The 14038-nt window shown below is 41.4% G+C and overlaps 2 protein-coding genes across 2 annotated transcripts; both read left to right on the forward strand.

The window, feature by feature from the left end:
• Positions 1 to 1117: 1117 nt before the first annotated feature.
• Positions 1118 to 5684, forward strand: LOC135334990 (CUB and sushi domain-containing protein 3-like). The gene is made up of 6 exons (XM_064530387.1): positions 1118 to 1254; positions 2722 to 2982; positions 3068 to 3331; positions 4998 to 5174; positions 5223 to 5393; positions 5441 to 5684. The coding sequence occupies exons 1-6, from the start codon at positions 1173 to 1175 to the stop codon at positions 5656 to 5658; spliced, it is 1173 nt and encodes a 390-aa protein (XP_064386457.1). The 5' UTR covers positions 1118 to 1172; the 3' UTR covers positions 5659 to 5684.
• LOC135334756 (sushi, von Willebrand factor type A, EGF and pentraxin domain-containing protein 1-like) lies at positions 5661 to 12688 on the forward strand (the record flags this gene model as incomplete). The annotated part of the gene is made up of 23 exons (XM_064530038.1): positions 5661 to 5829; positions 5875 to 6045; positions 6095 to 6265; positions 6315 to 6485; positions 6533 to 6919; positions 6969 to 7139; positions 7189 to 7359; positions 7407 to 7793; positions 7843 to 8013; positions 8063 to 8233; positions 8283 to 8453; positions 8499 to 8669; positions 8713 to 8883; positions 8939 to 9112; positions 9226 to 9402; positions 9471 to 9644; positions 10588 to 10767; positions 10825 to 11013; positions 11763 to 11876; positions 12024 to 12118; positions 12246 to 12463; positions 12513 to 12581; positions 12631 to 12688. Coding segments are annotated over 22 exons (3984 nt in total), but the record flags the coding sequence as incomplete, so codon positions are not given.
• Between the last annotated feature and the right edge of the window lie 1350 nt (positions 12689 to 14038).

The following is a 14038-nucleotide window of genomic DNA, read 5'->3' on the forward strand; positions in this document are numbered from 1 at the left end:
GGATTAAGTCATTAATTTCAGCAGCGAAATAACAAACTTTAGCACACAAAATGTGGTTTCAACATTGATTTAACTAACATACTACCATGTAAAATGTGGGCGTGTTTTGAGCTAATCACATGTGCAACTCAATGAATATCATTAAACTATTTTCACAGTCCCTATTATTCAAATTGTAAAAAAGACTGCCTATAAAAAATTATTCCGGAATATTTGGCACAGGCCTACCCACTCACTGATCAACAGGATACAGTGCTGGATCCACTAGCAACAGATCTTTCCTCTCTAGTGCTATGCACACCTGCAACATTGGCTAATAGTATATAATCTCACTGGAACTAGATCTACTTTCAATGCAGGCACCAGGTTCTGTGTGAGTGGAGGAATCTGGGATCAACACCATAGCTATGCATAGCTGCAACACTGGCTACATTCTCAATGGATACAGTGGAATAGCTCACCTCCAATTTGTCAAGGTGAGGACAAAATTACAGTAAATACCCAGTTTCCTGTGGCCCCCCTCCCACTATTACCAATGGATCTCCTGGACAACCAACCAGCACAATAATTGGAGGAGAGAGGCGACCTACACCTGTGACACTGGATTCAGTTTGCATGAGTTCTGGCAACTGGAGGCTGAGCTGCTCACCGTCATTGTCAGAGTAAGTCCCTCTCTAGTGTTGTCTCAAGTGTTGCCACGGCCACTATAGTACTAGTTGGGCGGATCTATGGGCGGATCTAGCAGAACGTGTGTAGTATAAAGGATTCAAGATTCATTGTCCGACCTCCTCTGGAATTTATGTGGCTTTCATGCACACAATGTAATCACCAACCTATGAATTAAATTATTTGTCACTGATTTAATAGATGATTTTGATATAGAATTAAGTTCTCCAGACCCTATTTTTAATCGAGGCTGCATGGTGCGAGAGACTATAGACCTCTAACACTATGACATCGTAGCTTGTCCAGATGTAATATGACATTCAACTGAACTGCAATAATTATAGGATTGAATTTCATGTGCACATTTCCTTTTCACTTCCTTATCAATGACTTCTATTAGTCTACAATTTGATATACCTGTGTGCATATGAATTTATTAAAAAAAAATATATATCTAAGCAATATCATCTACAAGCTATTAGCTAGGTAATACTATTACCAGTATAATGAGAATGTTCCCCTCAAGGTTATTAGTTTGCTGTCTGCTGGGAAGTGTTTCCCTAGTGTATGGACAGCAGACTTTAATAGGTGAGTTGATATAGGAAGTGCAGCTATAGCTATATGTGAGTTGATATATACAGTGCATTTAAATATATAACAGCAAAATTTTATCCTAGATCTATAGATTTACTGGTACGGTCCTATAGTAGCCGGTACATATTTGGTATCAGAAAGTGTATTAATGGTGCAGTGCAACTGGCAGACCCCTCCTGGGGCTCTAGCATTAACCACACTGAGGGAGATATCATCTCATTCTCTGATATTGGATCAGGAGATGGCAATATATCAAGACCCCTTGATCTGCTCTTTGAGTACCTATTATGGTGTAGATCTAGTGAGGTGGCAGTTTCCTAAATGTGACAGGCTCTGGGAAAACCTGACATTTGGAGCAGAATTTGGTATTGAGCTATAGCTAAATTTGTGCCTACAGTGTAAAATCTAAAATAAAATGTTATTGGTGTATAAGTATCTATAGTCCTTCTACTACCTCTCTGTAAAATCTGATGCTCTAAATCCAAATCTTTCCATCGAAGCGCCTCATCCAAACTTTCACTATTACCTTACTTTTCCTAATTGAGCAATCTTTGAGAGGCGTTTTTCTTGATACTACATTTTACAGCTTCAAGTTTCTAACGCGCATAACTCGGGTATGAAACTAGGTATGTGAACACTAAGCATATCATTATGTAGGCAATGCTCTGCTCTATCACTTGGTACATTAATCAACGAAATTTTAGTCTGCTCCAAATGTCAGATTTTCCCAGAGCCTGTCACAAATAGTCAAACATCATTAATTTTAATTCATGAACAAGTTACGCAATTAAGGTACGATCGCTCTCAAATACTGTTCAACTACTGAAATAGTTGCCGATATTTTTACTGAACGTCTCAGTCGCGAAACTTTGCAAAATCCGGAGTGGTAGAACCAAGTAAAGTGAGGAGAAGTGTTGAATGCACCCGTAATTAACACTAATTAGAGTGCCTTTCTGCTCATTGTTATCCTGAAACTCTGTGCAATTCATCGTTTGCTAGCTAGATATAGCTCAAACTGTTGTGCGCATCAGCCAATACATCTGCACAGTATAATTATAGTATAGCTATCATTAAAATAACTGAGTGTACATCTGTCCGTAGTTTTGTAGATGCTCACCACAGATATCCAGCGGGTTCTTCTGAAGCAAGTCTTTCAAAATAGCTAAAGCATGGTAAAAAGCAGAAAAAGGGTTACTTCCATGGTCATGCAGCTGCTGCATGCAACATATTCAGAGTCTATAGCTAGATAGTCTAGCTATTTCATACTAATTTATTGGCTTGTTCATTCTGTCATTGTGGAGCATGCATGCATGAACAGAGTTCTATAGCTGTCAGCTTTTATTGTAAATAATACAGTGCATCCAGCTTAGAGAGTAGATTACCACAAATGTGTGAGTATAGTTGTAAATGTTTGGAACCTTTGGTGCATTAACACTGAAAAACTACACCTTTTTGATACAGTGAACACAGGACCCACTGAACCACCCACCACCTGTCCTGACCTCACTGTACCAGCCAATGGAGTGATCAGCTACAATTTGGGGACTGCTAGTCTGAGACCAGTGGACACTGTGGCCACCTATACCTGTGTCACTGGCTACACTCTCGATGGAGTCACCACCAGAACTTGTGGGAGTGATGGAGTGTGGAGTAGTTTTTTCGAAATTTTTTTTTTGAGTGGGAGTGGGAGTGGTAGTGGGTCACCTCCCAATAATTGTTATGGTAAGTGGAATGAACTTTGTACTGCTTATTTGTTGAGTGTATCGTCTTCCAATAACACTGAAAAACTACACCTTTCTTGATACAGTGAACACAGGACCCACTGAAACACCCACCACCTGTCCTGACCTCACTGTACCAACCAATGGAGTGATCAGCTACAATATGGGGACTGCTAATCTGAGACCAGTGGACACTGTGGCCACCTACACCTGTGTCACTGGCTACACTCTCGATGGAGACACCACCAGAACTTGTGGGAGTGATGGAGTGTGGAGTAGTTTTTCCGAAAATCTTTTTTTTTTGAGTGGGAGTGGGAGTGGTAGTGGGTCACCTCCCAATAATTGTTATGGTAAGTGGAATGAACTTTGTACTGCTTGTTTGTTGAGTGTATCGTCTCCCAACATAACACTGAAAAACTAACGATTTTCTACTGTTTTGATGACATCGGCAGCCGCTATCAACCGCAAGTTTAACTAGTGTTCAAGCTGGCGCTGTGCTAATGCCTCTCGCCATGATTTGCTTTCGCTTAAAAGTATAGAAGAGAAAGTATAGAAGAGGAAAAAGTGTATAAAATAATCTGTCTAAAACTGACTTGCAATTGTATAATTATGGTATCATTGTTGTGTTTTGTGGCTGCTTATACCAGGACCTCAAGGATCTAGGAAGCAACAAAGAAGAAGATTTTGTTTTCAATTAATTATAAGCGGAAGTGCATAATTATTTCATAAAGTTAGCTTATCTATATAAAGTCACTGAGAAGAAAAGACTTATTACATGCATCTATTGTTGTATTATGTGGCTTTAATACCAGGACCTCAAGAAAGAAGAAAATTGGATCTGTAGTTCATGCAGTGTATAATTATAATATTTAAGAAGAAAAGACTTGTGTACATACATATTGTTATCTATAGTAGTGTTTTGTAGCTTACCAGGCCCTCAAGAAAAATATGATTCTGCCAGGAGGATCTGGATCTGGGGAATGAGCGCGCATGCGCATTACATCCATAGGAATAATTAAAGGGTGTGTCCAAAGAGATCAATTTCACAAATGGCTACTGCTAGCTAGCTGTTTTAACAGGTATTTTCTGAGTCTTGTAGCTAACAAAAAGCTAGCGCTTTAGTGCAAGGCTAACTCATATGTTGAATAGAAAGTTTGTGCGGACAGATGATGCTATGAAAGATTCTGAAGAGACTGCAACAGCCTTCAATGTGAGTCAAACTAGCCATAACTCGAGAAAGAAGCTTTAGTTTGCTAATCCACGAATAAAAATCCAAGAGAACGTGGCTAGAAGCCTATAGAAGCTGTTAGTTTTCGTCGCATTGCAACCGTTGAGCAGTTACAGCTGGAACAGACACACAGACACACAGACACACACACACACACACAGTCAGCTTTACCGTATCCCTCTTGCGGCTACGCCTCGAGGCATAATTAAGAGTGGGTATACAGCTATCGTACACCCACTTCTGTGGCAGCAGCATATATAGGATGTTTTTTTGGTATCAAAATGTAGCCCGTAAACTTACTACAGAAATTTGCAAGCTAAGCTATTAATTTTTGCAGAAAACTTGCAGCTCAGTGTTCAAGTGAGGAACTTTAATTTAGCTGACAAGGCAATAATTATTTATGGCTCGTTGTATTACAGGCTGCAGTATCCTTCTATTTTTTCTAAGAACTCTGAGGTCTTTCTTGCATCCTAAAATAGTTATAGCTAGATATACATATGTAGTCAAGCTAGATAAATTTCTTTATATCACATCTCTGAGCCATGTGGTTGTCAGCCACTTAGATATTCATACTCTGCCTCAAGTACCAGTGGAACAAAAACGTGTATTGTCATGATACCCAACCACTCGCAGAGGGTTGGACTACATGCTACTGCCATCCAAAACTAATTTCTGTATGCCATAATAAGTATAGCTGTAAGATAGGGGAGGGGGACCGCCAACACTATGACACCGCGGCGCCACTGAATTACTTTTTTGTTTTCATGATCCCATTCTTATACCTATAGTTATTGACTGTGGCGACCTCTTTGACCCCTCCAATGGAGCAGTGAACACATCCTCCGGAACAACCTTCATGATGACTGCTACCTACACCTGTAACACTGGATACAATCTGACTGGTGATATGACCAGGACTTGTGGGGCAAATGGAACTTGGAGTTGGACTGCTCTAACATGTGATCGTACGTTAAATTGTTTTCATGATCTCATTATTATACCTACGTATATAGCTGTTGACTGTGGCTCCCTCTCTGACCCTGGGAATGGAATTGTTGATGCATCCAATACCACCTTAATGAACACTGCTACCTACACCTGTAACACTGGATACAATCTGACTGGTGATACGACCAGGACTTGTCAGGCTAATGGAACTTGGAGTGGGACTGCCGCTTGTACTCGTAAGTTAATTGTTTTCATGATCTCATTATTATACCTACGTATATAGCTGTTGACTGTGGCTCCCTCTCTGACCCTGGGAATGGAATTGTTGATGCATCCAATACCACCTTCATGAACACTGCTACCTACAACTGTAATACTGGATACAATCTGACTGGTGATACAACCAGGACTTGTCAGGCTAATGGAACTTGGAGTGGGACTGCCGCTTGTACTCGTAAGTTAATTGTTTTCATGATCTCATTATTATACCTACGTATATAGCTGTTGACTGTGGCTCCCTCTCTGACCCTGGGAATGGAATTGTTGATGCATCCAATACCACCTTCATGAACACTGCTACCTACAACTGTAATACTGGATACAATCTGACTGGTGATACAACCAGGACTTGTCAGGCTAATGGAACTTGGAGTGGGACTGCCGCTTGTACTCGTAAGTCTTCATTGTTTTCATGATCCCATTATTATACCTATGTAGCTGTTGACTGTGGCTCCCTATCTGACCCTGGGAATGGAATTGTTGATGCATCCAATACCACCTTCATGAACACTGCTACCTACACCTGTAACACTGGATACAATCTGACTGGTGATACAACCAGGACTTGTCAGGCTAATGGAACTTGGAGTGGGACTGCCGCTTGTACTCGTAAGTCTTCATTGTTTTCATGATCCCATTATTATACCTACGTATATAGCTGTTGACTGTGGCTCCCTCTCTGATCCTGGGAATGGAATTGTTGATGCATCCAATACCACCTTCATGAACACTGCTACCTACACCTGTAACACTGGATACAACCTGACTGGTGATACAACTAGGACTTGTCAGGCTAATGGAACTTGGAGTGGGACTGCCGCTTGTACTCGTAAGTCTTCATTGTTTTCATGATCTCATTATTATACCTACGTATATAGCTGTTGACTGTGGCTCCCTCTCTGACCCTGGGAATGGAATTGTTGATGCATCCAATACCACCTTCATGAACACTGCTACCTACAACTGTAACACTGGATACAATCTGACTGGTGATACGACCAGGACTTGTCAGGCTAATGGAACTTGGAGTGGGACTTCCGCTTGTGCTCGTAAGTTAATTGTTTTCATGATCCCATTATTATGCTTATATATATAGCTGTTGACTGTGGCTTCCTCTCTGACCCTGAGAATGGAATTGTTGATGCATCCAATACCACCTTCATGAACACTGCTACCTACACCTGTAACACTGGCTACAATCTGACTGGTGATACGACCAGGACTTGTCAGGCTAATAGAACTTGGAGTGGGACTGCCGCTTGTACTCGTAAGTTAATTGTTTTCATGATCCCATTAATATATCTATATATAGCTGTTGACTGTGGCTCCCTCTCTGATCCTGGGAATGGAATTGTTGATGCATCCAATACCACCTTCATGAACACTGCTACCTACACCTGTAACACTGGCTACAATCTGACTGGTGATACGACCAGGACTTGTCAGGCTAATGGAACTTGGAGTGGGACTGCCGCTTGTACTCGTAAGTCTTCATTGTTTTCATGATCCCATTATTATACCTACGTATATAGCTGTTGACTGTGGCTCCCTCTCTGATCCTGGGAATGGAATTGTTGATGCATCCAATACCACCTTCATGAACACTGCTACCTACACCTGTAACACTGGATACAACCTGACTGGTGATACAACTAGGACTTGTCAGGCTAATGGAACTTGGAGTGGGACTGCCGCTTGTACTCGTAAGTCTTCATTGTTTTCATGATCTCATTATTATACCTACGTATATAGCTGTTGACTGTGGCTCCCTCTCTGACCCTGGGAATGGAATTGTTGATGCATCCAATACCACCGTCATGAACACTGCTACCTACAACTGTAACACTGGATACAATCTGACTGGTGATACGACCAGGACTTGTCAGGCTAATGGAACTTGGAGTGGGACTGCCGCTTGTGCTCGTAAGTTAATTGTTTTCATGATCCCATTATTATGCTTATATATATAGCTGTTGACTGTGGCTTCCTCTCTGACCCTGAGAATGGAATTGTTGATGCATCCAATACCACCTTCATGAACACTGCTACCTACACCTGTAACACTGGCTACAATCTGACTGGTGATACGACCAGGACTTGTCAGGCTAATAGAACTTGGAGTGGGACTGCCGCTTGTACTCGTAAGTTAATTGTTTTCATGATCCCATTAATATATCTATATATAGCTGTTGACTGTGGCTCCCTCTCTGATCCTGGGAATGGAATTGTTGATGCATCCAATACCACCTTCATGAACACTGCTACCTACACCTGTAACACTGGCTACAATCTGACTGGTGATACGACCAGGACTTGTCAGGCTAATGGAACTTGGAGTGGGACTGCCGCTTGTACTCGTAAGTCTTCATTGTTTTCATGATCCCATTATTATACCTACGTATATAGCTGTTGACTGTGGCTCCCTCTCTGACCCTGGGAATGGAATTGTTGATGCATCCAATACCACCTTCATGAACACTGCTACCTACATCTGTAACACTGGCTACAATCTGACTGGTGATACGACCAGGACTTGTCAGGCTAATGGAACTTGGAGTGGGACTGCCGCTTGTACTCGTAAGTCTTCATTGTTTTCATGATCCCATTATTATACCTACGTATATAGCTGTTGACTGTGGCTCCCTCTCTGACCCTGGGAATGGAATTGTTGATGCATCCAATACCACCTTCATGAACACTGCTACCTACACCTGTAACACTGGATACAATCTGACTGGTGATACAACCAGGACTTGTCAGGCTAATGGAACTTGGAGTGGGACTGCCGCTTGTACTCGTAAGTCTTCATTGTTTTCATGATCTCATTATTATACCTACGTATATAGCTGTTGACTGTGGCTCCCTCTTTGACCCTGGGAATGGAATTGTTGATGCATCCAATACCACCTTCATGAACACTGCTACCTACAACTGTAACACTGGCTACAATCTGACTGATGATACGACCAGGACTTGTCAGGCTAATGGAACTTGGAGTGGAACTGCCGCTTGTACTCGTAAGTTAATTGTTTTCATGATCCCATTAATATATCTATATATAGCTGTTGACTGTGGCTCCCTCTCTGACCCTGGGAATGGAATTGTTGATGCATCCAATACCACCTTCACGAACACTGCTACCTACACCTGTAACACTGGCTACAATCTGACTGGTGATACGACCAGGACTTGTCAGGCTAATGGAACTTGGAGTGGGACTGCCGCTTGTACTCGTAAGTTAATTGTTTTCATGATCTCATTATTATACCTACGTAGCTGTTGACTGTGGCTCCCTCTCCCACCCTGGGAATGGAATTGTTGATGCATCCAATACCACCTTCATGAACACTGCTACCTACACCTGTAACATTGGCTACAATCTGACTGGTGATACGACCAGGACTTGTCAGGCTAATGGAACTTGGAGTGGGACTGCCGCTTGTACTCGTAAGTCAAAATTACTTCATTGTTTTCATGATCCCATTATTATGCTTATATATAGCTGTTGACTGTGGCTCCCTCTCTGACCCTGGGAATGGAATTGTTGATGCATCCAATACCACCTTCATGAACACTGCTACCTACACCTGTAACACTGGATACAATCTGGCTAGTGATACGACCAGGACTTGTCAGGCTAATGGAACTTGGAGTGGGACTGTTCCAACATGTGATCGTAAGTCTATTACCAGTAAATAAGACTCTTCGTACTTGGAAAATGCATTAAAATCACTTGCGAATAATTATATGCATGGCTCTACTTTATTGTGCCATTCTTATACCCTGTAGCTGTCAACTGTGGTGACCTCACTGACCCCTCCAATGGAGCAGTGAACACATCCTCCGGAACGACTTTTAATATGAACGCTACCTACACCTGTAACACTGGCTACAATCTGATTGGAATTACGCCCAGGACTTGTCAGGCTAATGAAACTTGGAGTGGCAGTGAACCAACTTGTAATCGTAAGTTTTATATATCTCTTGATCATTGCGTACACTGCTGCTGTGGTACGTCCTTGTCTTCTCTGCAGTTGTCACCTGTCAAATCCTCTCTGCTCCCACCAATGGAATGGTTGATGAACCTAGAAACACCTTTGGAAGCAATGCCACCTACACCTGTAACACTGGCTACACTCTTAATGGAGACACTACCAGGACTTGTGGAAGTGATGGAGTGTGGAGTGGCAGTGAACCAACTTGTAATCGTAAGTTAGAACTCATTAGGCTGTGTCATTGATCAATTTTTGTCCGATCTTTGCATATAATTTCAAGCGCATAGCTCCTGATCCATGAAAATATATAAGTGTACAGTCATATATATTATATTATACATACCGTATATCTTCTAATTTATCGGACGGCAAAAAATTATTATTTTGGAAATTGTCCGGGTATAATTGGAACAGATTTTTATAGAGCATGCGAAGTGTCCGGAATAATTAGCAGCTGCATGCGAGCTAGATAAGTTTAATAGAACAGGGTACGACTGAATAGTTGTACTAGCTATCTAAAACTAGCTACTCAAAGCTATCTAACTGAAGCACTCTAAGTCTTACTTGCGGTATACCTTACTTGCCATCTATGAATGGTAACTCAACTTTTCAAGGTATTGTCCGGATATTTAGAACAAACGTAACATTAAAGTACTGGAGTGTCCGTTGTATTAGAACAACGAAAATTGCCCAAAAGAGTGTCCGGGGTAATTAGAAGTGTCCGATAAATTAGAAGATATACGGTACTTATATTATTCAATCAGATGAATGTGTTTACTGAATATCTGAACATCCATTGTGTCTGATTATCGGTGCCTTGCTCTACCCAGTTAAATATTTCGGATTCTAAAATATTCGTACAGCTCAGAATATAGTGATTGAAAAATACAAAAAAATTTCCACCATAAGTATGAAAATAAACCCGCTAGCTAACTGCAGCATGTACGTACTGTATTACTAACATTTGTGAATGAACCAAATCAGCAGAAAAATTGACCCTCTGTGATCTAGCTATTGCGTTCTGGCAAGAATCGTGTGTATTTACTAGTACTATAATTTAGGTGTTGCGATTTTATTGTTGCGAATTGATCAACCCTAGCAAAGCTTGCATATGTTCATAATAATACGATATAGATCTATCATCCTGATTCTCTAGTTGTTGACTGTGGAACCCCTCCCACTATTTCTGATGGCAGTAGGACAATAGCTGGTACAACATTTGGAGAGATGGCCACCTACACCTGTACCAGTAGTGGGTTCAGTATCTCTGGATCAGCCACCATAACTTGTCAGGCTAATGGGAGCTGGGAACCTGAGCCAGCCTGTACTATGGATTGTGAGTTATTGTCTGAGTGTATTAGGCTGGTCCAGTTACGTACTCTGTTCTGTGCAGCCATTGATTGTGGCCCACCTCCCTCTGTTTCTAATGGCTCTCCTGGAGCACCCTCACCTGACACAAAGCTCGATGGAGTGGTGACCTACACCTGTGATACTGGGTATGAGGTCTCCACTGGAGTCACCACAGCAATGGCTACCTGTATGGCCAACAGGGTGTGGGAGCCTGTACCAACTTGTCAACGTCGTAAGTTATATAATTATGTTTAGAATTCCATTACGTACGGCATTTATTTTTTCGATATACACTGCCACTCGTACAAAAATGGCGTAAACTATCATGTACTTCCTTCATGTACGTGCTCATGCATATGTGTAAAGCACTCGCATGCACTATTAGTTCTTCCTGCATGCAAGTAATGTCAGTGCATGAACGGTAGAATAGTGCGAAAATTCTCTCATGGTTGAAGTGAGGATTTTTTAATATAATTATTCTGCTGAGATATCTGAATCCGCTTTAGTGGATAATTGATGGGAACTGATCGTCCCGACAACCTTACCCTCACAAATGACATTACTGGTGGAAAAGAGCAAATTTGTTTGAGCCTGATACTCGTAAACACATTAGACTTTGAGACAACTCATTGACAGTAAGAGCTCCTGATAATGTCACCCTCTCAGCTTTTGCAAGCATCAGAGTGAACATGCTCAATTAATGATAAAGACAATGCTCCATCCATGGCTGCATATTTCACAACTATACCAAAAAACCCACTCAGCACTTGTGCTATATGTGTCAGTGCTGTACACAATGGTTCATTGATTGATTGTTCTGGTTGTAACTAATGAGTTCAGAGTTCAGAGTGGACAGTTCGGATGCAATCTTTACACAGGCGAGACTGCCGGACTTCAAGATTGCATCCTCACATGCACTCGTTCACATGCAGTCATAGCATCTGGCGTTAATCTGAATATAGAAAAAAATTTTCTCTATAGGCGTGGTTTGTGAAGCTGAACAGGATTCTGTATGGGAGCTAGTCTTCCCTACCACTTTGGCTGGCTTTTCTTATTCGCAGCAATGCCCACAAAATGGAAATGGAACAACTTTAGGTATGTAACACCATGCATGCATGGAACCAATAAATGGTCCACTGCTGCATGTAACACCTTATGAATGTTGTTTCACCATTGAGCATATACGATCAAGCATTCCCATGTGACTGTGTGTGTGCGTTGATGTGCATGTATAATTATTAGGTACTGCGACTCGTTTCTGTACACTGGGTGGTGTATGGGAAGCAGTGAACACAGATAACTGCACTAGAGAAGTAATCATCTCACTTAATAACACGGTAAGTCTTTGCTGTTACTGTAGTACTTTACACGAACATGCACTGTCATAAAAAGTACTGTAACTGTTCATGACAATTTTTGACGATCTTTCACCCAGCTATATAGTTTTCTATACTCTCCATTCAGGCAAATGAACTATTTGCATCTCAGAACAATGCATCTCAGAACGAAGTTGATAACCTTCTTGTTTCTCTTGTGGAGGCTACTAGTGTAAATGCAACTGGAGACTTCACCATATTCCCCCAAGACCTCAGTACTACTAATACGATCGTTCAGTCAAGTGTGAATTACCTCATTCAAAACGTAGAGATTGCTAGCCCCATGTCTTCTCTCAATTTAGTGAAGTAAGCTAATTATATTAGTGAAGCACTTTTAAATAATTGTGTCTTGTAGGAAGTTATGAACGTTCTCAACAATGTTCTGGATGAGAGGAATACAGAAGGATGGGAAAGATTACAAATGGTATAATAATAGCGATATAGATCATTAACTAACAATAAAACTACTTCAGGATTCTGCTGCTGAGAGTCAGCAATTGCTGTTGAATGCAGAGTTATATGGTCAGTATGTGTCATTGGCACTAAGGAGTGAAGCTGTGGATACAGGCAATGTGACGGAGATCACACTTGTGAGACAGAACATCGGTATGTGTGTATACTTCACCATTTGCTATATGTATTCGTATAGTGAATGATTGGCTATGCAATATGCTACCACATGCATCCTGATACCGGTATGATATCAATATCAGCTGTATATGTACTGGAACTATCATACTCCATAAAGCATGATCTTTCCAGTATCATAATCAAGGAGCATTCCACATGCTCTACTGTTGTCTTTCATTGTTGTGAAGCCGTCTTTTTTCTCAACTGGCCTGGTGTCTCTCACTCGCTCTTGCTCGCACAAAGTCAATTTATGTTGCTATGTATCCAGACCTGACCTTTTATCACACCTCGCGGATTCGCAAATGAAGTCCAAGTTAGATAAACCACACCCACTCGTAGAGTATGCGTCTTAGTAACCACCTTGGTTACGGTAGATTCCCTCGGCTTTGTTTCGTAAGCAGAAAGTGCACTAACTCTGTTATTATGCCTCAAGGCGTAGCCGCGCGAGGGATACGGCAAAGCTGACTGCATGTGTGTGTGTGTGTGTGTGTGTGTGTTCCAGTTGTAACTGCTCAACAGTTGCAATGCGACAAAAACTTACATCTGGTCATCGAATGCACAAGCTACAAAATCCGACGTTAGTCTCACTCTTTTTGGTAAATGCAATTTTGATGCTATAGGGGGAGATTTTTGTAAGTGCTGCGGTCCCGTGGCATCAGTCTGATAATACCACACCTATACTCGAAGGATATGCACCCTGTATATAATTATATCCTCGGAGTAGGTGTGGTGTTATAATTATGCATTTACTACATGTCCAGTGCTAGCTGCAATGGAAGTTGACACCACTAGTTTGGATGACATTATCTTTCCTGAAGTTGTTAAAGTCAGTGAAGAAACAGGCTCAGCTCAAACTGTGATACCAGCTACTCTTCTTGCAGAGAGAGGCGCTCTGCAAGGTATTAAACTTTCGTGTAACCATTGATTGTATTTTATCGATGTCTGTCTCAATTTTCAGAGGGGGGTGTTACAGCAGTCAACATTCTATTCTCCAACTTGGAGGATTTTCTTCCGAAAACCAACCTTGAAATGTACAGTACTAAGTCATGTTCTGCTCAGTCTCATTGTATATGCTTACACAGGAACACGACCAGACCAGTATCACAGGTTATTTCTAGTCAAGTCTTCTCCAATGTGAAGTTAAATAACTCCCAGACAAAGGCAACCTTCAGATTCACCACCCAGAAGGTAATTTATTTATACAGTTGGAATTACGAGTGACACTAATTGATATGCGTGCAGTTTTCTGAA

The sequence above is a fragment of the Halichondria panicea genome, chromosome 4 (assembly GCF_963675165.1).
Source record: "Halichondria panicea chromosome 4, odHalPani1.1, whole genome shotgun sequence".
NCBI classification, from domain to species: domain Eukaryota; kingdom Metazoa; phylum Porifera; class Demospongiae; order Suberitida; family Halichondriidae; genus Halichondria; species Halichondria panicea.